General features: G+C 33.9%; 1 protein-coding gene across 1 annotated transcript; it reads right to left on the minus strand.

Annotated features, from left to right (window-relative positions):
• Nucleotides 1-12,280: 12,280 nt before the first annotated feature.
• LOC125873401 (uncharacterized) lies at nucleotides 12,281-19,509 on the minus strand. Its single transcript, XM_049554336.1, has 4 exons — nucleotides 19,435-19,509; nucleotides 17,657-18,785; nucleotides 13,450-13,566; nucleotides 12,281-13,343 (listed from the first exon to the last, which is right to left on the minus strand). Exons 2-4 carry the CDS (start codon nucleotides 18,776-18,778, stop codon nucleotides 12,504-12,506), a joined length of 2,079 nt encoding a protein of 692 aa, XP_049410293.1. The 5' UTR covers nucleotides 18,779-18,785; nucleotides 19,435-19,509; the 3' UTR covers nucleotides 12,281-12,503.
• Between the last annotated feature and the right edge of the window lie 5,352 nt (nucleotides 19,510-24,861).

The raw sequence follows: 24,861 nt of genomic DNA on the forward strand, positions 1-24,861 counted from the left end.
GATTTTATTATCATTTTTTTGTAATTTATCTTTGAGAAAAAGACCTTTATTTTGATATTCTCACTTTTTTTCCTTATTGAAATTATTGTGACTTGATATAAAGTCTTGGTCTTTATTTGGAGAGAGAGAAAGAACATGTGAAAGTCTTATTATGTCTGGTTTAATTGTTGACCTTAAGGATTAAGGACAATTATAATATTGTGTATAATAATTAGCTTTTCATTCAAAATATTTTCAAGTTTAAAATCAGTTAAATAAAATCTGATCGGTTTATGCGTATTTTGATTAATTTTATGATATATTTGTTATCTTTGAGCAATATATATTATTAGTAATTTTATCTATCAATGTATAGACAAATGGGAAGAAATTGTCTTCAGACACAATTTTCACTTATTTCACTTTCATTAGGCAACACATGACTTGAGTGCAACTTTAATCCGTAGATATTAGGATTTTTTTTTAGAAAATAACTAAGCATATTGATAATTTGGATAACTACCAAACATAGCTAGAGTTTCTAAATCAATGATACAACCATTTTTTTAAATCTGTTGTGTATTAGTGATACACCAATTTTTCTATCAGCAATACATCAACATATAAAAAGTGAATTGATTTATCATTGTTACAGAATGAATTTCAAAATCTATTGTTTATTTGATACATGACAATTTTTTTTTAAAAAAAGGTTAAGGTAGAGTTGGTTCAGGTCATGCTGATAGAGAGAACTGGTGAAAGAGGGAAGAAGTTAAATAAATTTTGTCATCACAAAAAAAGGGAAAATGTTATTTTGAGCTATCTCTAAAGTTTTGATAATTTAACGATCTTCGAATCTAGTGAGGGACCAGATCCCATGTGAGATTTAGCAACTCTACAACACTTGTTGTGGTTGGTGCGAGTCTCCTGCGGTACAACAGACTCTCAGTCAATGACGTTGCTTCTTGTGTTTGTGCCTATCCTTTAATATATCCACTCTTCATTGACAAGTTTTTGCATTTCAAAAAGTTCATTCACAAAGCAAAAGTCATCTTCAAGGAAGAACACTGTTTACATTCAGCGAGAGACCTAATGGAGTGTTGCAACATCTTTTGTTGTATTTTAGGTTTTGTGTTTTGTTCTTATATTGTAGATCTATTCCTGAGTTATAAAGAAACTAAATCGATTGCTTGTCTAAGTATTTAGTTTGAGTCGGATCAACTAGAGTTAGTTAGTCGTATTATCAATATAGTAGAAAGCATTTGTACTTGTTTTTGCCTATAAAATAATACATGGGGGAGAAAAGCAAAGGCAGTGTGTGACACCAGCTAGATGACATTATTAACAGTAAAAACTAATACAAACAGAGCATCCAACGCACTTGGTGGGCCAATACTTTCCGTGATTAACGGGCCACTGGCAAATGTCAATGTGTGGGCTTCAATCTGTGAATCGGGGCCCATTTAGAGACCTGGTGTATCTCTAGCCGCACACGCTATATAGTATCTTGTGTTTACATTAAATCTATCTCGACCCGCACACGTTATAGTATTTAGACACTTAAATTAAGTCATATTCTAATTGAACATCTTAGACACTTTCAATTCTAAGTGTCTTTAAGTTTTTTTACTCTGTAAATATATATAAAGTAGAATCCAAATCGAATATAATATTGTTTCAAAATTACTTTTAAAATGTAATATATGGTCTTCAATATGATGTATTAATTATGTAAGAGCATGTCATTATATATATATTCATGTAAAATATTCAAGAAAAATAATGACTTTAGTGTTAACTTTACGACCAAATTATTTTTACTTTTCCCCGACCGATTATATATAGTAATTACTTTATTCTTTTTCTCTTTTTTTTTCTGTCCTTTTTTGTCCTTTTTTTTTCAAAGTTAAAAACTGTAATCCACATTTAACAGTTTATGTTAGGTGTGTGATTATTAAAATTGTGTAGAAGTTTCTTGATAAATTTACAGGAAAATCCAATGATTATATCACTCCAAAATAATAAGTAGGCAACATCCAAGCTTGGCTTTATTTAAATTTCAAATTTAGGTAATTTCGTTTCTAAATCCTATTCTTTTCACTTAGATAAGGATATGATGGTACAAAATAAATGGAATATCCAAATTTAGTTTAAAAAATTTATAACAGTCATTTTCTATAATAATATTTTGTTATAACAATCAATTTTAAAAAAAATCAATTTTCATGTTATATTATATTTTATTTGTGACGACATTTTATCATTATAGTAATTAAAAAAATATTCAAACGATACTATTATAAAAAAAAATGATTGTACTTTGTTTTTGGAAAAAAAAAAAAACTCTTTCTAGATGAAAAGAGGTGCCGGTATCAACCAAACAACACTTAAAAGTACAAACATGACCTTCTTTTATGTTTTTTTAATTATTTTATCCGTTTTAAAATAAGTGATATTTTTAGCTTGAGTACACTGCTTAAGAAATTATTCATTCTTAAAAATAAAACTGTTTTTAATAAATTACTCCTAATCAAAGAAAGCTAAGTAATAGTTCCTGATTACGTAAACCAGCATAATTTGAGAAGAATTAGATCAATTTCTTTTTGAAATTTTACAACGCAACTTATTTTGAAACTAAAAAAAAGTAATCAATTATCATTGATTAAAGGCTTATAATAATGAGAAACATCTATATATCTAGAGGCACAAGCATACTAGTAGGAATTATAGTGAGAAGGAAACTTAAAAGGACAAATTTTGCCTCATATAATGATTATAATTATTATAGAATGTTTTATAGCCACCTAATTTTACCAACTTCTAAACATTTGATTCTTTCATATTTATTAGTTCAAAATCTATATTTGCCTCCTTTTTTTCTTTCTAGTTTTTTACAAGTTATTATCATATAATTTAAGGAAAAAGGCATAAATTTCCCCTTGTCCCGAAAAATACTAAAAATTCTGTGTAATAAGTATAGGTGTGTAATAGGTCACTAGATCTAAAAAATATGAAAGAATCAAATGTTTAAAAGTTGTTAATTCATCTAATTAATTCATCTAAAATTTACTAACTTGATAGTTTATTTTATTAAAAGAAAATTCACTTTTGAATAGTATAGGTGTGTAATAAGTCAGTATGATAGTTTAAGCGTGTAACTGATTTTTCGAGACAAGTTCAGGGAGAATCTATGCCTTATCCCATAATTTTATAATTAACTTTCTTTTGTGTCAACCATTCAAATACTAAAAGTTCTGGGGATATTTATTATAACAAAAATTGTTATCTTGAATTCGTGTTATTTAAAATATTTCTCTTAGGAAAATATATTCTGCAAAATAGGAGAAAATGACTTACCATCTAATACACTTGCATAATAAAAGTTAGTTTTCTTTACAATACTCACCCACTTGTATCCATCAAAATAATGGTAAATGATTCAGAAAATAATGTCCCAAAAATCAACATTTTTGAGCAAAGTATTTTCCATGGAAAATACTTATTTCATACCTCTCTATCAAAGTTTTAATTTTTTAGTTTAGCAAAACTCACAAATCTACATATCGGTCTTTCATCATATAGTTGTGTATAAATAAGTCAGTTAAAAATGAGTAGACGGGACCTTAGGCTAGCGCCAAATACCAATAGGGTATGCAAATGAGGACAGACCTCATGGTTTTGTACTGATCGATCAATTTTAAATTGTTGAGTAACGATTGCTCTATCTCTTAAGAAATGACGTGAGGGACATGTCTTATAATAAAGGGGTACTCTCTTAATTTATGATGTGCGTTGTATTATTAATTATGGTCTAGTACAATTCATGTATTAACATGTTGCAATTCAAATCACATTGCATAAGTTTAAATTGTGATCTTAATTTATGATGTGCGTTGTATTATTAATTATGGTCTAGTACAATTCATGTATTAACATGTTGCAATTCAAATCACATTGCATAAGTTTAAATTGTGATCTTATTCCTTGTTGATCACTCAAAAACCAAAAAGAATAATAATAATATTTAAAAAGTTTAGATGAGTTGACTTGAAATTTGGAGTAGAATGGAAGCATTTCTTATGAGGCATTTACCTAATATTCTACCTTCTACTTTCATTTTTATTTTTATTTTTCACATGATACGATAATCATATTAGAATTAGACTATTTTGACTTTACTATACGCCTTTATGTCGTCGTCTTCTTCTTCTTGCGTATAAACAATACTAACACGTATAGGTAATGCTTTTAATATTTTATTGAAAATAATTGACTAAAAGTAACTTTTAAAAGGAGGATATAATAACTCAAAGGATGAATTCCCATATTTTCATAACCTAGATATCTTTTAAGGAATGCAGAGTGTTTTTTCCTCTTGTAAACTAGATGTCGTTTAATGTGAAAAATCTTCTATTTTTAGGATTTGGCTCCCCTCCATTACTCCTTTCCTCCATTTCGTCAAGTGCACGTCTAGATTAGAGACATGTGTCATATTTAAAGTTTAAAGGTCAAGATTATATCATATGAACAAATATTATAACCATAGTTAAGTCAACTAATTTTAGAAAACTACTCTCCAAATTTGGTAAGAATTACAATATATTCCATACAAAATTTGATATTTATTAATATCATTAATTTCATCTTATATTTTTAATTTACATTTAAATAGTAAAATTGTAGAACATGAAACATTTATATTTAATGTGATAAATAATAATCTTCAAAAACATTTGCATTTAAAACAGTGTTATCTTCTATTTCACAAAAAAAAAAAAAGAGATAAAAGAACATTTTTTTAAAAAAAAAACATATATGTTTTCCCCTTCAAACACAATAGCCACATTTTATCGTTGGGATAATTTTGGTATTTCAGGTTTAATTCTAAAAACCTTTCATCTTTACATTTTATTTTTATTTCGTGTCTTTTATTTTATGGTTTTTTTCCACACTTATAATTCTTAACTTTTTTGTTTTGTTTCTCAGCATAGTATATATAATATTTCAAGAGCAAAGTTTCCTAGTACATAATTTGTTTAGTTGATTCTCACTTTAATTATCATACAATTTAATATTTAAATACAAAAATATAATATTAAATTAATAATATTAATAAATATCAAATATTGTATAGAATATATTGTAATCCTTACAAAATTTAGAGAGTAGTTTTCTAAAATTAGTTGACTTAACTATGGTTATGATATTTATAATCTTGACCTTTAAACTTTAAATATGACACATGTCTCTAATCTAGACGTGCACTTAACGAAATGAAGGAGAGCCGGATCCCAAATATTCATACTGGCTAATTAGGGCGTCTTTCATGAATGAACCCGATCCAATAGCTATTTCCAACGGATATTAATATATACAAATAAAATGGGATACCACAACTATCAAAACAATTGCCTTTGACAAAGAGCTTACAATATACATTTCACACTAAAAAATCATCTCCATGAAAAATTAAGTATGAAGCATGGTCAACAAATGATTTTATAAATCTACATTCATATGTATATGTCTATAATTAATTCATACATGTGTACGGAAGTAATTTACTTGGAATTTAGGTTGCACCAAATTAAATTTGGTGCTTATCAACAACAACGGTATGTCACATGCAATGGGATGATGAAATTAAATTCCTCACATCATCATTTCCACATGCTTGTCTCATTTTCACACGTACTATTAATGTCAGGGAGGGAGCTAGAATTTAATTTATGAATTCAGACGAATTTTGTAATTTTTTATTCAATTTTTATGTTTTGTCTTAAGAAATTCACTGAAATATATATATATATATTATTAATTTAAAATTCAGTAACTTAAAAGGACTAAAATCTATGTTCCTTCGACTCTGAAACCTAACTCCACCTCTATAATCAATGTGGGATTCCCTCATTTATTTTTTCTACTTTTGTATTTATTTTTATGTATATGTATCACTATTTACGAATAGAAGAGACAAAAAAAATGGAAAGAGAAGGAGGAGGACCATCAAAGGGTTAGATTCTTTCCCTCCTAATCAAGGTTTTCGAAAAGGGTGAATTTTAAATATTTAAATAGGTCAGTCAAACATTTATTCTCATTCCAAAACTATATTGTACATGTATAAGTTGAATATTAATTACTTAAGGGATAGCAATGGGGCGGAGTGAGCGGATGCGGGGCGTGTGTGGCAATTTTAAGGCTATATGGTGCGGGGTGGTTTTAAAGTTGTACGGGATGGGTGGGATGAGGAGTGGGTTGAAGTGGGGTTTTTTAAAACTAACGAGGGGTGGGCGGGTTGCGGGTCTATGTGGGTTCAAACTTAATTTTAACTTTTTACATGTTATAAGAGTGATGAAACATTATTTATAAAGATAATTTCTTTAAAGTTACTAAAATATTCAAGATAGTAAATGAAAATGGTTCAATAAAAACTAATACGGTTTCTTACATGCTTCCCAATTGACCTTTAAAAAATAAAAATTTAAGTTATTATCTATTAAATTAATACAACTTAATGAGAAAATGAATTTATTTTTATAAATTTTATTTTTAGTATCAAACTTTTTTTTTTTAAAAAAAGACGCAAATATTCAAAAATTTATGCGGAACAAGGTGGAGCAGGTTGAAAATGAAATGAGTTGTTAAGCGGGACGGATTAAAAAAAATTTCGGGTTAAGCTCAACCCTCCCCGTCCCTCCCCATTCTCTAATCTTGAACTTCTTGTATCCCAACCTTATTTCTTGCGTTTGTGGAGACTAACTTAAACAACCCTTCACAAAGATTTCAGGTGTATCAATATTACCTAGCTAAATTTAAAATAAAAACAGTGAAAAGGGACTTTAGTTGAATTTGAACCCTAAACTTAAAGGTGGTTCCCTCAGTTTGTGTTTGTACCAACAATACAAGAACACTCATCTATTTTTATTGGGTGCACTCCTAATTATATCTTAAATTTTGTCAATTTCTCAAATAGATACACATAATTTTTTTCGAAGTTAATCAGTGTACGTGCACCTCCAAAGTGTGGGTCGGTTCTGCCCTTCACAATCTAATTTTCTAGATTGACATGAACTTTTTGATTTTAACCCTTAAAATTTAAGTCTTAGGTTGAGAGATCTTAATAGAAAGTGTTTTGCTTTTATTTATCTTTTTAAATTGAGGCAAATCTAAATTAATTAGAAATCTATGTCTTTCAAATATAGAATGTCTTAGAAGAATATGAAAAATAGAATAATGTGGAAATTAATGTTTGAGAAGAAAGATAAGATATTATCCATGTGAACCTAGAAATTGTGTGACATTCCAAATAGGACAAAGTCACAACTAGCTTTCACTTACCTACATCAATTTCTTTCCTTATTATCCACTAATAATTTCCCCTCCATGTGCTATATTTATTGCTCAATTTCCTTTGTGAACCGATTCTCTTCTTCCCTCAATTAGATTAATTGACGGATCGGAAGTAAAGATAAAGTCTGTATATATTTGTATTTAAACATAAAATCAATAGAGAGAATATGAGTACAAAGTACTCAATGTGTGAGATTTATTACATACTGAAAATAATATGTAGTATTATTAATATTGAATAATTGGGGGAAAAAAATTGTAAATTTTCAGGTTGTATAGAATTGATAGGTCAAGGTGGGCACCTTGCATATGTTCATCTTTTTAGTTACAAAAAATCTGCAATATTGACTGACAGATTTTAAAGAGCAAACTTTTCAAAATTGGAATAAATAGAAAGTGACACTGTAGAAATATAAGGACTTATTATAAAACTAACTTTGACTGACATGGGTTGGGGTGGGGGATTTGGGGGGGNGGGGGGGGGGGGGGTGTTCTTTTGATTGACTATTGCCTGAGGAAAAAAATATACAGTAATTGATAGCATAACATGTACCCCCACAAACAAACAAAGTAAATAATTGGTGCTATGGCATTACTACTATAATGAAGTGATCGAATGTGCAAAACTAATTAAAAATAAAGTTGATGTATATTTTAGAATAAGGAGAAGGTTCAAACTTGTCATTGAGCTTTGTGAAATAGTCTGAATATGCTATCTGTCAATAATTGGGGATAAATAAACCTTTGGTCCAATAATATCATTAGTCACACAGCTGTAATGATCTGAAAGGTCATTTTTGAATTTTTTTTGTCAAGCATGGAGTTGGTTTTAAAATTTGAGTGGAAAGTTATGATTTTATTGGAGTTTTGAGTTTTGAAAGGCTTAAGTGGTTTTTGGTAGCAATTGGAGTTTCGAGTCTCAGAACGAATTATGTCAATCCCATCATCTCCAGAATGCAGAATTTGGTTTAGGGAGAGTCATTGGTTTCAGATTCGGAGTTATTTCATAGATTTGAGGTCGTAAGTTGGAAGTTGATGTTATTCTGTCTTTGGGTTGACTTTGGTTAACATTCGGGGTTCGGTTGGTCGGATCAAACTTTTGACAGTTCCATTAGATTCGGGGAATGATTTTAGGTCTAGGGGAGGTCTTGATTGAATTTTCAGAGGTTTTGAGGACAGTTTGGTCTTTTTGATTGCTAAGTTAGTCTATTGCGACTTTCACGGACTTCGAATTAAGGAGACCTCAGATTCGTGTTTCGATGGTCTCATTGAGTCAAAAGCGTCGAGTTTAGTTGGGTAGCATACTTGGTTTGCATGTACGAGATTCCAAATAAATCTTAAAGGTTCATTCAGAAACTTGTGTGTTGGTTGTTTTTGCTGAGTTTTGGCATTTGGTGCCAGCCTTCTGCGTTTGCAGGGTATGTGACTGCGTTTGCGGAGGGTAGTGATTTGGGACCCCCGTTTTCACGGAAGCTCGACCGTTTTCACAGACGGTCAGGATCTTGACCTCCGCATTTGCGGGAGCCTTGCCGCGTTCGTGGAGGGTCGGGCAGTCCCTCTCCGCGTTCACGAAGGAAAGGGCTGCATTCACAGACTTTAATGGGCCACTGATCTGCGTTCGCGAGTAGGGGTCCACGATTGCGGAGGACCCTTAGTTGTACGTCTTTTCAAAAATTAGTCTTTCAACCCTATTTTCTCTATTTTTTTATTATCAAGAGCTTGGTTTTGGCGATTTCAAAAAGGATTTGCAAAATTTATAGATTGAGTAACGGTTTCTAGCCCCTCACCTCTTTTACCTATTAATTATTCCGTGATTTTGAGGTGTAAACATGAATTTTGACCTTAATCTTGAAGGTATTTAAAAGGTTTTGATATTTTGATGATTTAAGCTTTGTTTCTACATTTGTGTAGGTTACGAGCCGGATCTTTGTGATTATTCCCCTTCTCTTCTTGTCCGAAATTTCTTGTGGAGATTTGTGAGGTAGCTATCTGTCATCTCAACCAACTCTCTTCTCCTATTTATGATCTTGTTCTACTCTAGAGACAATATCATTTGAGACTTATGATTTTTTTTCAAATCTGTTGTAATACATTAGAGGCTTGTACACGTGACAATCATATTTCTAGGGGTTTATTTAAGTTGATTATGATTCCACGTTACTTTATGGTGTTAGATTTTTATTCTTAAATTACTTCCACATTTTATCGTTATATTCAGGTTTTAGACTGACTTGTCTTGGTGCAATAAGATAAATATCATCACATCCATTTTTGAATGGTGACAACGACATCAACAATATTTTCTACTTCAAGATTCAATACCTCTAACAGATAATGTCTCTATCTCTCAAACTCAAATTTAACTACCCTCGAACCTCAAATAATCCCAAATAGAACTCAAAACAATGAATAATAGCACCACCAAATTTAAGTTCCACCTATCTTGGTAACTTAATCAACAACTCCATCACCAATCCTTCCTAGATTATCAATAGTGATGTCAAAACTCCATATCAACCTCCTAATGCTAAAACAAACTTAGGTATATAAGGATGAGAGGACATATAAACCAGATTTATTTGTATAATGTAATAACTTTGCAACCTATAAATAATAAATTTGACGCACTTGTAAGAAATTAAATTTTGAACAATATAAGCAATATATCATTACTAACATGGATTAAAATAAAGTAGATTTTAACTTAACGCCAATTAAAATAACTATTGTTACAAAGAATGTGAATGATATAAATGATCTCTAATCTCAATTAATTGGAAGTCTTTACGCTATATGTCTAGAAAGACATTGTGTAGTGCTAATTGCTAATTATAAAATACTAGTAAAAGTAAGTCATGATTATGATACTAAATTATGAAATAGAAAGAGTGAGCTTAAAGACTCATTGGCTTAATTTGTCAACAAATTTTAAGTTGAGACTTCACGTCTCTTGTACCCAGCAAACTTTTTATCCCAAGGATTAATAGCATTCTAATCCTTCCTTAAAAACTGCTTTTTAGGAGTTGGTATGTGTTTGCTACTACATCTTGTTCCAACTTTTGTGTATTTACTTAAAAAATCTTGTTTTATTTTAGATAATAATATAACGTGTTACTTTTAATTACAATAGTAACATGGTATTATTTTTCCTAGATAATCTTAGCTAGCGAGGAAATGAAATATCTTGCCCTCTTATAATTTGTATAGAAGAAAATAGTCTTCTCAGATCTCTTATTTGTAAAAATAAAGATCTTTTCAGTGCAAAAATAAAAATTTCTTAAAAAAATACAAAACTACAAAACGCTCAATTATATACCTGGATAATATAAAAGACGTTGCCAACATGAAAAACATATGACCGTAGATTGCATATAACATTTTTTCTCAAATAATCAATCAATTAATAATTATAATAAAAGATTTTCTTTATAATTATCTATAAAAAATAAAACATGAACGTATGAATAATTTTTATATTATCAATGTACAAAACATAAGCTCTTTTTTAATAGTAGCAAAATTTGTGTGATACACAATATAGGCATGCTCAAACCAAATAGCCCTTTTTGGTATGGAGTTGGTTTCATTAAGGACCATTTTAGTACATGCTCCCCAACTATCATGGATCCTTCCCACTCCACACACAATCTTTCACTTTGATGCCACCTCTCTCCTCATTTTATTTTTCACTTGTCATCCGTTGTTCGATATTTATTTTGAAATTTGATTGTTACGAATTCATACAAGAAAATTCAACTGTATAGGCAATTCGCTTTCTAGCAAAGACGGCCACTAGTTTGAGACTACATACTTAAAATGTAAATTCACTAATCAAGGATTAGTTTGAGACTACATACTTAAAATGTAAATTCACTAATCAAGGATTATCTACACTCTTTCTTAGAAGGTGAAATTGTCATCTTTTCTAGTGTTTCTTCAATTTTGATTTACAATAAAGAAAAATCTCTAGAATTGTTAGAGCATGTGTGGCCATCAAACTTTCTCATTTGGACCATTGCGGTTTCTTAAATAAGCATAAATTGTTATGCTGCCTTTTCTACTTTCTACTTTTTGTTTTTAACATTTTTTTTTAGGACCATACTATTTTATTTTATTTTTTGTCAACATATTTTTAGGACCATACTATTAAAAACTCTTCTTCTTGAAGCAAAACCCATATTATATCCAAGTCTACTTGAGGACCCAACTACCAACTTAACTAACCTACAAGTACATATTTATAACTTTGGTCCCTCAAAGACTAAAAAAAGAACTACACATTTTCTAAAAGGATTGAAATGTAGAGCTTAGCTTTTATACACTAATCATAGAATACAAAAAATTTTACACTATCAAGTTACCTAAATGACAATTACAGAACTGTGTTCATAAATATGGAATATACATACAGTACTGAACCTAAAAAGAAACCAGACTACATGCTATACATATTAAAAATTATCAATCATGTAAAAAAGTGTAAAGCTTATTTGATATATATGAGTTAAATCCATAATCATGAAGAGTTGTCCTGACGTAATTTAACTTAAATATACTACTAATAATGCATGTGAAAAAAGCAACCTTCCATTTAAAGGATGTTGAGGAATTATGGATCACCAACCATACCAAGAAAGGAATTTTCAATAATATTTTTAATCAAGAGGCAACAACGACAACAACAATAATGACTTTTTTGTTAAAATTTTTGGAAATGGATTTTTGTAAGGCTATATACTATTAATAATCTCCAAAAGATACAACTCATTCTGTGACGGATCAACTATAGGGGAAATGTGTAGTGAATCGGAGAAAAAAGGTCTTAAAAAGGCTACAAGTCTATAAGTTTCAAAGCACACCCATGCAGTGTGCTTCATTTACGACATGCTATAGTCGTGGTTGTTTTCCAATGGTCTTCTAGCCTACAACATACTTAAGCAATAAGCAACACTGAAAATAAAAGATAACATTGTCACATAAGGTATGTCTCCATTGAAAGGAAATAATAGTTTGATCTAAAAGTTCGATCAAAACACAAGCATAACATCTCCTACTAAATCTCTTGCTTACAGCAAGAATGGAGAACTAACATAACATTTTAGATAGTCTCAAGTTTTAAGCTGTGCATGATTCTGATTACCAGAACCTCATGTGATGGTACCTTTATTGTAAACCTAAAAACGATGTTGACGTCGATGAGGGTGCCCGTACAGAGGGCCCGCTGCAGATGAAGGGTACTCAGGAAGCATGGTTCTGGAAGAACTGAACACAGTAGATGTACCACCATGGAGGTATTCTGATCGCAAACCAGCTGGAGGGGGGTTAAACTCACGCTGCGAGCGCACTGAGTTATGAGGAGGATCATGGTATGATAGACGCTCACGGTATGGCACATATGAATCATTAATTCCACCAGCAACCTGGAGTCTACTTTCCAAATTCAGAGGCAGATGATATTCACGAGGCTCTGGGATTCCCTCCCGTCTGTAGTGATCATGTGACTCTACCAATGCTCTGTGAACATCAGGATTGCCTATCACAGTGTCCCGCCTATAAGGATCAGCGAGTTCCACCAATCGCCTCTGCCTGTAAGAATCATTATGCTGTATCACTGTGTCCTGTCCATAAGGATCTCTTCCCAAAGTCCTGTTATATGCATAAGATTGAACAGGTGGTGGTAAAGGTTGAAGAGGGGCTAATGGAATCAAAGTAGATGTAATCAAGCCCCTTCCATGCAAATGGGGATGTTCACGGTACCCACGTTCTTCAACCTGCTCACGGTACAGACGATCTTCAGCCTGCTCACGGTACCGACGATCTTCAACCTGCTCGCGGTACCGACGGTCTTCAACCGGCTCAAATTGTCGAGCGCGATCAGGACGTCTTCTTTCATCCAGACCATGCCTCTTAGCTCTGTCTCGTTTGGGTACCACATCGGTCTCAGGTCTGAGTTGTGTGTCTTTGGACCTGGACCCTTTGCCCACAGTACCGAAAAGCTTGCACAGGTCCTTCACCTATCAATTAGAAACAAATTGTCGGTAATGAGAATCACAAGAAAACTGAAGAGACGACACTTACAAATGCTTGGGATATCCATTAATGCAAATCATCCCCAAGTACCTGTTCAGAGGATAATTGGCAATGGAACTTGCCCCTGGTGTAATAGTTTTTCTTTATTGCTTGCCTGAAAGTTTCCTCTGCTAGTGGTAAGCATTCCTCAAGTACAGTAAAACGAACCTGAAATCAATTTTCAATAAAAATTAACACAATGTTCAAATCCCAAAAATCCCGCAACCATTAAACCACATGTGAAGAGAAGCGCCAATAGAATTCTATTAAAAAAAAAAAAACAACTATGTTTGTGAGGAAGCCTTTCAAACAAACCAAGATTTTAGACATCTACATACTTCCTCTTCAAGAGTAGTCAGTTACAATACCACACCCGAGGGCCACCAGCCACAAGCAGGCATCTAACAAACAACCACACATGGATGCCACAGAAGTCACAGCTGCAAGACAATATTCTGAAGGTAAATTATGATTCAAGGAGAACACTCATGAGCAACGTGGTCATCAGCAATAGGATGTTGCAAGAAGCTAATAGAACATAGAGAAGAAGATGGGAGTCACATAAATGTTCTCCTATCATTTGCCCACAAATGGACAATTATGAAGCAATACAAGCTTTAGCTGTAGTAGAAAACTTCAGAAGTCCCCTTTTGATGCACTAAGAACGTGATTAAATTTAAAAATCTATTTTGCCATCTTCACATCTGTCTGATGAACTGCAACATCAATATGACACTGAAGATTTGCCAGGGGGAGGGGGAGAGAGAGAGAGGGGGTGGGGGAGGGGTTAAAGAAGAGAAGACTGGCCTTATGTTAACCACCAACTTATCTTGGCATGTCATTAGGGTTTCCAAGAAAGGAAAACTATATTTAGGGGTATAAGATACCCCGACAATGATTTACAACCACTATATCTTAAACTCAAAAGACCTTAAATCTGTGCTAGGTAATAAAAGATACTATGCATGAAAAAGTCTACTATCTCTAACATGCAAACAACAAAAAGAAAACAAAAAGCTTAGTGATACCTCTCATTTGCATTTGGTTTATAAGAAAATAACTAAAATAAATTTAGACCATTTTGATATTGCCTCAGATAACATTAGAAGACCATTTTGATTTTTAAATTGCTTAGCTGACCATGCCAAAATCCACAAAATTATAAGCTCTCGTGGGATACTATCAGGATAGGTATGCAGAGAGTTGGGATGAAGTTGAAGGTCATGAAAAATGCAATGAAGGAGCTGAATAAGGAGTTCTCTGGTAGTGAGAGAAGGACCAAGCTACAATTTCCCCCCAATCGACCATATTCTTTCTTACTTGCAAGTCAGCAGACACATGGAAAACGAAAGAGAGAAGAGATAAGAGGGTCCTTCGTAATATCTTTTTGGCAGTAAAAGAAAGTGCAACGGTAGATGTACACATGCCAAAGCACCGGTCATCTGATTGGCATAACTGATTAAAAAAAGTTCATCCGATTGACTTAAGTGCTTGAAGATTATACCAAAGCATTGACACAAGACTGATCTTATTGGTGGCCTAAAGTACCAGAGAGAGGGCAACTTTGTTTTCAATCAGTGCCACACTGCTGCATTTTTCTAAGCCAAGCTTGGCACAAGGAAAAAGGAAAAAGGCTTGGAGCAAAATACTCTAGACTTCAAATAGACGGAAGTATTACAAAAGGCATTCAAAAGAATAAGCCCAAATAAATCAAGCCTCAGAGGTTTCTTCACAACTATCGTGGCATTATGCATCACATGCATACAAGATTAGAGAAAATTCTGCTCTATGAATCCAACGTAAACAGAACAGAAGGAAGAAACGAACAACTTTAAGGTGCACATAGAAATGGGAATAAATTAGTATTCCGTCTCACAAGTAAAAAGTTTTTCCGACCCTTGACTAATCGGGGCTAACACTACAAAAATGAAAAATGTCAAATTAGGAAGAAAGATGGATATTATTAGAAATGCTCAAAAAAATCATATTTGTGAAACATAAACACACATTAACGTATCATTAATGTATATATCTTGAGCTACACACCTTTTTGATTGTTTGGCGAGCCATTTGTTTGGGCGGGGTGTACTAAGCACATGGCTACTAACCACAATGTGGGGGGTTCAAATCCCTCCCCCCTCAACCACACATTACCCGATTCAAACCTTGTAATTTTTGGTCTCAATTTGACATTGATTCTTCAATCTTTTAAAACAAGATTTAGCTAATCAAAAAACACATTCCTAGTATAAATAACAATTTTTTAAAATTTAATCAAAAAGTATTTGAACAATATGAAAAGGTTGTAGTCAAAGAGAGTAGTTTGTGTGCTCAAATAGTAATAGTATCATATAAAGTGAAACCGATCGAGCAGATTGAGTAATATAGAACTTTTCAACCAAGTTTATTGTCTATTACTATCCTCTTCAAGAAAAAGCCAATGGGATAACATGCACACCTCAACATCTTGGCGCCTCACTAATGCACCGTGCAGAGCATCTTCCTCTTGCTCTGAGATTTAAGTGTGCATGACCGATCCCCTTTTAACGCAATATAATATATAAACATATATATATAACAAAACCTATCATATCAAGTAACCATTCTAAATTTACAATCCAAATGAAAAGCCACAATTTTAAGCTTCTACTAGATTTATGACAAGCTTTCTTATACTAAATTTCTAGTTCCACATCCTTGGGAATAGCACATTCCTTCATAACATTATCTCAACAATTGATATATCTTTGTCATCTATAGTCCCACTCTCACTTAGAGGGAGCTCCTTGATATCTACATTAAAGTGGCACCTTGTGGAAACGGAGCACCCAAACCTCATTGCACCTAGTTTCAAGCTTTAATACAAGGAGCATATATCCTCCGGTGAAAATGAATACCGAACAAACCAACTTTCAAGACTTCAATTTAGCTTTTGTAAATTTTGATATTATATATTACCAGAGAAAATAAAAAATACCAAGTTTATATATCACATAAACTAATTTAATTATATCATATATATAATCACTTGGTATGTTGCTCAAACTCTCCAAACGTGTTGCACGCCCGTGTTTGTTGGAGGATCCCACACAAACATCGACACTTTTGAAAAGCCTGAGCAACATAAATGACTGTCATTTATATATTATACATGTATATATAAATATATAAAAATTATTAATTAAATTATATAACTACATTACTTTAAGATTTTAAAAATGTTTGAATTTACATATAATCAACAATAACATACCAAGTGTGATTCCACTAGTGATTACAAGTGGAGTATGGAGAGGGTCAAATATAAGCAAACCTTACCCCCTACCTTTGGGAGTAGAAGCTATTCAAAATAGACCCTCGGCTGAAGAAAATAATGAAGTTACACAAAATCATATTTAATAATTTAATTATAAAATTATATCATTTAAGAGGCCATTTGCACAAACAGAATTTGTTTACATCTCCTTTGTTACCATTTGCATGAATTTTTTTTCCCTAACCAAGAAATCCGCCTGTGACCCGCCCTTTGGACCAATCACAGCCTTCTAAACTTGGTGGATAATGGAGCCACCTCTCTACCCTTCTCCACTTAAATACTGGGCTTCGTTTTGCATGGTATGGGGCTTGAACCTGCGACCTAAGTCACAAATCCTCCATCTTTTACCACTCGAGCTAGGCTTGAACCATTTGCATGAATTTACACTAGCATATAATCTTACAAAAAATTGATTGTTTCTCAAAAAGTGTTTTGGACTCCACACAACTAGGCCAAACAGGCTCTAAGTGAGGCGAGCACTCAACAACTAGGCAAGTTTTGTGTCTCGCTTCAAGACTTAAGAGGACCTTTGACAACACTGACCGTCAAATTGATTAGCCAAACACAATCCAAAAATACTTTTTCGAAAAGCACTTTCAACCAAAAACACACTTATCTAGATAAGCGAATTCTAAAAGCTTGGTCAAACAAGCTATTTGAGCCAAAAAAAAACGAACTACATTTGTTTCAACTTGATATTGTTCTTTAGATAACCAAAAATTAATTTTTTTTTAACCAAATTGACCTAAACCGTGGACAAACATCCTTACTTGAAACTTCAAGCTTAAATGTGCCCATGCAAACATTTATAAACTAGCAACTCTCCACAAAAGGGTACTTCTCTCATATGTCAACTAGAAACATTGTCCGTAGCCGACAATTTTTTTAGTAGGAGAAAGGCAATCGAAGATTAAGAGGACATTGATAGCACAACAAGCTAACCTGAGATGGAAATTGAGAGTTGAACGCCTTGGGTTGAATGTTACAACCACCACGTCCTGCAGCTTTGTAGATCCCATACATCAACTTCAAGTCAATATCATATAGGAAAAGCCGCATCCCCTTGTAAATTTTTTCCACGGTCTCTTTCTTGTTTGCTGGCAATCCTAGAACCTTGTAACGATAGCAATCCTTCTTAGTCTCAGAGTTGCACATGAAGATCATACCCATGCTATTAGCCTTCTTCTTTGCAGAAGACTTCTTTCTTAATGACTCAGGTTTGTCTTTGCCTTCAAGATCAATATCCTTTGGGGCCACCCTAGAGTTATCTTCATAAGCAACTTTCTTAGAGCTTTGCTCAAGAGTTTTTGAGTCCAATTTTCCCGAGACTTTCTCACCCTTGCCAATAGAGGCTACTTTCTTTTGAACTTGCTTATCTTCACCTTTTTCTTGGGGGGGTCCATTTGCCTTTCTCTTCCTATCATTATTCCTTTTCCTCGATCTCTTAGTTTTTTGTTTCAAACTTCCTTCCACTTCCTCCTTATTCTTTGCATTTATTTCATCTTCATTTTTTTCCATACCTACACTCTGTTTAACACCTTCCTGTTCTATGGCAGTTCCTTGCTTAGTACCTTCATCATTACCATTAGCATCTTCTGCTTTCTTATCAGCAGTACATGCTTCATCCCCTCCAACCACTTCACTTTCTTTATAATCTTCATTCTTAGCAAGCTCTCCCTCTAAAGATTCAAGTTCTGCTCCATCATGTTCTTCTTCTGATCCATCATTTTTTTCCTCCACTATTTCAGCTTCTGCTCCATCATTTACTTCTTCTGATCCATCATTTTCTTCCTCTGATCCATTGTTTTCTTCCTCTGACCCATCGTTTTCTTCCTCTGATCCATTGTTTTCTTCCTCCAAAGTTTCAGCTTCTGCTCCATCATTTTCTTCTTCTGCAACAGCAGTGATCGTTGTTTGCTCAGTTACTGCTGTTTCCACAAAGACTCCAGTTTCGACGTTGTTTTCCATCTCGCTGGAGTCTTTTGTCAAAACAGCTTCAGAAGCAACAGGAGCACTTCCAGATCTATTAGTTGAGGCATCGGTTTTGCCTTTAGCACGCACCATCACAAACCTAAGTATCTCCGAATCAAAGGGTGTCAAAATGATAAGTACAACTCCCTAATATACAATCAGAAAACAAACCTTGGTACGAAGCCACTAGAGTGCACAGCACAAACAACAGAAATGAGGTCACAAAATCAACACAAGAAAGGTCACAAAACCCTGTCTATCATAAACTAGAGATGAATGAGTGAAGCAGCTAGAAACACCCATTCAAATTAGTTAAACTCATTAATGAATGAACCACTTCCTCTACCGATACAAAAAATTAAATCAGACATTAAAAAAATCAACAAGGTACCATCCATAGCAAAATTCAGAAAAAAAAAAAACTACATCCGCCTCTAACCCTACCCCTAATACCTCAAAAAAAAAGTAAACAACTGCAACATACATCAACATCTAGAATTTCAATCCCAAACTAATCGAGACCACCTAAACGAATATACAATGATAAACATAACAAAAACTACAAGATCGCAGAAACCCATGCTCGATTTAACAACACATACAAAATTCGACTGAATAATAAATAAATTGAGATTCATACAACTCAAAAAAGCTGATAAAAAGCAGACGATTCATCAAAATCAAAAACCTAATCTGAAAACTATTCCAGCATCGATGAAAATCAATGGAGGAACAGAAGGAAAACTCACCTGAAGAGAGCGCCGATCAATCGGAGAAGCAAAAATCCTCAGCTAGGGCTTGAAGTGAAACCCCCTTTATGTTTTATGAAAAAATTTCTCTCTATTTATTTAGGGTTTTAATAATATGTAAAAGAAAGTGGTGATAAATCTGAACCGTCAATTGGTCAGCATGCATATCTGAACCGTCAATTGGTCAAATGAAAATCTTTAAGATAATTTAGTAATTAATTTTAAGAAATAGTAGGAAAAGACATAGCAAAAAAGGGAAAAAAAAGAATATTGTGCTTTTTTAGAAAAAAATAATAATATTAAGATTTATTAGGTATTGAAAAAAATTGAATGATTTAATACTCGATTTTTCAATAAGAGGTTTCTTTTCTCCATCTTTACTTCAAAACCTAAAAATATAGTTCGTTAATCTTCTTACATGAATAAAGGTGACATTAAAATCATCTCTAATTCAATTTTATTATAAGAATTAAGATATCGAAATAAAAATATATCTACTATTAATCAAGATTTAAAAGTGGAGTTGCTTTACTTCCTCTCTGTAAAAAGATGAAAACCTAATTTTATAACAAAGAAAGCAACTCGTACATATAATGCATATGACTACACTCTCACGATTGCATATTGGATTCTAGATGGAAGTATACTAAGGAAAATTAGAAACTCAATCAGTAAATTTGTAAAGATTAATGTTTGTATTAGCTCAAGGTTAAGGAAAATGTGTGCCAAACTGTATGTTCTAATTTTAATAGAGGAGCAGTGACTACTTGCATCAAAATAGGTGATCACGAACACAATATATCATTTATGATCAAGAGAATTTTCTTTGCAAGAATTACAATAGAAATGAAATAATAACATTGAGACCTATACAAAATCTACAAAGTAAGAATTAGAGGTATGACTAATAGTTCGATTCTTAAGAGAATAAACGCAGTATAAAAAAATCTATGACAAAATCTACGACTTATGTTGATAGTTCAAGTAATTTAAGTATCAACGCTAATATTTCCTCAGTGTACTATAGTAAGTTTTTAAACTCCTATTTTCATTCCAAAGTTCATCATCATCATACTACGAAAAAAATTAATAATCTTAATTCTATATAAATTATTCTCCATCTCAAAGAATGTTTCAAGCTCTCGTGAACATTAGTACCACTTTGCAAAAAAGTACCCTTATTAATCTCCAAAATTGTTCCTTAAATCAATTTAATGTCCTTACGCCGGCTATAATAAGGAGAAAACAAATAATATTAAGATTTATTAGATATTGAAAAATATTGAAAATTTTAATACTCGATTTTTCTAAAAGAGTTTTTTTCTCTCCATCTTTTCTTCAAAACCTAAAAATATAGTTCATTAATTTTTTTACATGGATAAAGGTTACATTAAAATCATCTCTAATTCAATTTTATTATAAAAACTTAGATATCGTAAATAAAAAGATTTCTACTATTAATCAAGGTTTAAAAGTGGAATTGCTTTATTTCCTCTCCGTAAAAAAAAATGAAAACCTAATTTTGCAGTGGAGAAAGCAACTCGAACATATTATACATATGACTACACTCCCACAATTGCATATTGAATTCTAGATGAACATATACTAAGGAAAATTGAAAACTCAATCAGTAAATTTGTAAAGATTAATGCTTGTATTAGCTTAAAGTTAAAGAAAAGGTATGCCAGACTGTATATTCTAATTTCAATAGAGGAGTTAGTCCTACTTGCATCAAAATAGGTAATCACAAACACAATATATCATTTATGATCAAGAGAATTTTCTTTGCAAGAACTACAGTAGAAATGGGATAAATAACATTGAGACCCATACAAAATCTACAAAGTAAGAACTAGACGTATGACAAATTGTTCAATTCTTAAGAGAATAAACGCAGTATACAAAAAAGATCTATGACAAAATCTACGACTTATGTTGATAGTTCAAATAACTTAAGTATCAACGCTAATATTTTCTCAGTGCACTATAGTAAGTTTTTAAACTCCTATTTTCATTCCAAAGTTCATCATCATCAGACTATGAAATTTTTTTTAATAATCTTAATCTTATATAAACTATTCTCTATCTCAAAGAATGTTTCAAGCTCCCATCAATGAAGTGAAAATATAACGCCTTGAAATTTGGAAAAGAAAGAAAAAAAGTTTTTGGGTTGTAGGTTGTGTCTACGGGACCAATCTACGAAACGTAGAAGCTTCTACGGGCGGTAGATGTCAACCGTAGGAAAGGAAAAATAATTTTCTAAAAATCAAGTCCTAGTATCCTTTTTATGGTTCACCAGGACGGCCCGTCATTCTATGTACGAGTCGTAGACAGATCTCGTATGTGAGTCCTAAACTTAGTGAAATTTTGAGGGTCAACATTGGTTTCTACGGTTGGTGCCTAAGGATCGTAGGAAGACCTACGACACGTAGAAGTGTTCCATCAAAAGATAGGTGATTCATGGTCCCGGGACTTGTCTATGATTGACCAGTACATACTATAGAAAGTTCTACGGTCCGTAGGTCGAAACCATAGGTCGAGTCCGGTAGTTATTTTAAAGGAACTTTTGAGTCTTTTCCTAATTATTTTAATCCAATACTATGTCGTTTTATCTTCTACCCTAAGCCCTATATAAAGTTTTTAAGCCCCAAATTACTCATTTTCAAGTCATTCTCCTAATCTCCAAAAGCTTAACCAAATTCACTCCCTAAATTCATCTCAACCTAAGGAAGAAGAAGAAGATAAGATTCAATTCATCTATCTTTGTGGCAATCGGAACTATTGCCTTTGTCATGCACCAGTCATCATCTGTCTCTATCATATTGATAGTGGTGCCTCCATGATTCGGCAAAGGATTACTATTTGCATTGGGCGCAACTGTCTGAAGAGAGACCACATTCTGGTCAATCAGGTCTTGAATCTTATGCTTCATGTTGATACAATCTTCAGTATCATGTCCAACACTATTGGAGTGATACGCGCACCTCTGATCAGGCCTGTAAAACTTTGAGCTAGTGTCAACTGGCTTGGGACCCACTGGATGAATATATCCTGCCGCAGTTAATCGCTCGAACAACTTTGTTCGGCTTTCAATAAGCAGAGTGAAAATTTTAGTAGGCTTCTTCTCGAATCTAGGACGGGAGGGATCGTAATTGCCTTGTTGCAGAGGAGGCATTTGACGATAATTTGGAGCGCTTGGACGGGGGGCTTAATATCTGGGATATGAGTTGGTTTGGTAGTTTGGTTGTGGAGCTTGGTAGTTCGATGGGGGTATTTTGGTAAAGTGGAGCTGGGGTTTGGTACATTGGGGGAGGTGTTTGGTAATTTGTTTGAACGTTGGCACAGTTGGGGGCGGTATTTCGATAGTGATGAGATGGAGTCTGGTAAATTGGAGGGGGAGTTTGGTAGATAGTAGGGGGAGTTTGGTAATTAGGAGGGGGTGTGTTTTGATAGTTGGGAAGAGGCGTATTTTGGTAACTGGTGGGAGGGGCAATTTGGTAATCAGCCTGTGCATAACAAGCCGAGTGAAAACTCTGTGAAGGTCAAGAACGACCTTGGTATGATGATGACTTCTTCGGGGTCTTCCTCCCCTCATAAGAGATAGAGGACACATCCTCTCTTTTCTTCTTCAACAAGCCCGAAGATCCGGGCGAGGCAGCAACACGGGCAATCTTCCCGGTTCTCAATCCATCCTCGATAGTCTCACCTACCTTGACTATCTCAGCAAATTTTGCTCCAACTAGCAACATAATTCTGTCATAATATTCGGGCACCCGCACTCGCACAAACACTTCGACAATTTCCTTTTCTGACATAGGAGGTCTAACTCTAGCTGTCTCCTTTCGCCATCTATATGCGAATTCTCTGTAGCTTTCGATCGGCTTCTGCTTCATCTTCTCCAAGGAGTAACGATCAGGAATGATCTCCACATTGTAGGTGAATCGTTCGACAAAGTCCTTAGCCAAAGCGTTCCAGCTAGACCACTGTTTCGTTTCATGAGACGTAAACCATTCTAGAGCCTCTCCGCTCAAACTTCAGCTAAAAAGCCGCATTAACAAAGCTTCGTCTCTCCCAACTCCCACGAGTTGGTCACAGTAAGCCCTCAAGTGTGCCAAGGGGTTCCCCGTTCCTCCGAAGATGTCGAATTTTGGCACCTTGAGCCCTTCTGGGAGGTCCAAATTCGGGTGAATGCACAGGTCTTCATAACTCAATCCGGCGACCTCAGGAATGCAGTTCAACTCCTTCATGGCTTTTCTAATTTCCTCTTTCATATCTATCTTGGCGGTCTCTTTCTTTGACCTCCACTCTCTCTCCCTCTCCTCATAGTGGTCAAGCTTCGAACCATGGGCATCATGCTCGTTGGGGACTAGTATTTGGAAAATGGCTTTTTGCGGTAGTGGTGGAGCGATAGAGGGACTCTGGCCATTTAAAAGGGCGTGATAGTTTTGGGGAAAAGTCTGGGGGTTGGTGTGAAGGAGGGAAGTGCGTGGGTTATTAGCGTTTTGGCTGTGGAGGGGTAGACTAGTTTAGTGGTTTGCATTAGGGGGAAGGAGTGGTGCTTGGAGGTTGGTATTTTGAGGAGGGGGTGGTGTTGGATAAGAGGTTGAGGCGTAGTGGGGGGTTTTGGGTGGTAAGGTCAATGATGGAGGGATTACGAGCAGGACTTGAAGGTGGGTTCTGAGCTTGTTCCACGTTAGGAAGGGGAATTTGAGCTGGAGGTCTTTCGTCTGGTTGAGTGTGGACAGCAAATATCAGAGGAGGCAAATCTTGTTTTTTCTGCATCTTGACCCTCATCTCAGCAATTTGTTGCATCAACTGCAGGATCAGTTCATTCTGGTCAGCTGGGAAGGGCTGAGCCACCACGACATCAGTAAGGCCGGTTTCTTCGTTGTTATCACCCATTGCTGCTTTTCCCTTTTGTGAACTTTGACTGGGAAAAGAATCTGTATGCCCTTTTGATATGGTAAAATAGGGGTGTTCAGCCAGTGTATCAACATAGATCAGTTCTAACTACCTGTAGAGAAAAACAACTCAAAGGCAAATCTGTCAGTATTAGTTCTGGATGAATAATGCAAGATATCACATAGAAAGCAGGTAAACACATAACAATTGCTTTGTCTGAGAACATGTTAACCCACGAATAATGGGGACTGATTTTTGAACAAGTAGGAATTTGCTTGTTTTTATATCAAGGTTGGTGTCTTAGAAAGGTTAAATTACGTTGAGCTAAGGTCTTCTTGCTGCATCTCTCGACATCTGTTGATGTGAATTCAATGTTTCCTTGTAGAATGAAAGAGGGGGAAAAGAAAATTTGAAAAAGATAGGGGCCGGGCCTTGAAAGGCTGCCTACGTATCTCCGAAGAAGAATTCAGGCCTTACGTAGTTCGAATACAAAGGAAATTTTCATTTTCATTCATTCATTTCTGG

This window comes from Solanum stenotomum, chromosome 8 (genome assembly GCF_019186545.1).
Source record: "Solanum stenotomum isolate F172 chromosome 8, ASM1918654v1, whole genome shotgun sequence".
NCBI classification, from domain to species: Eukaryota; Viridiplantae; Streptophyta; class Magnoliopsida; order Solanales; family Solanaceae; genus Solanum; species Solanum stenotomum.

Coding starts and splice junctions, on each gene's coding strand:
- LOC125873401 (XM_049554336.1), bottom strand. CDS start 18,778: ATGGTGCGTGCTAAAGGCAAAACCGATGCCTCAACTAATAGATCTGGA. Junction 13,567..17,656: donor ACTCTCAATTTCCATCTCAG/GTTAGCTTGTTG, acceptor AATTGATTTCAG/GTTCGTTTTACTGTACTTGA. Junction 13,344..13,449: donor GCCAATTATCCTCTGAACAG/GTACTTGGGGAT, acceptor TCTAATTGATAG/GTGAAGGACCTGTGCAAGCT.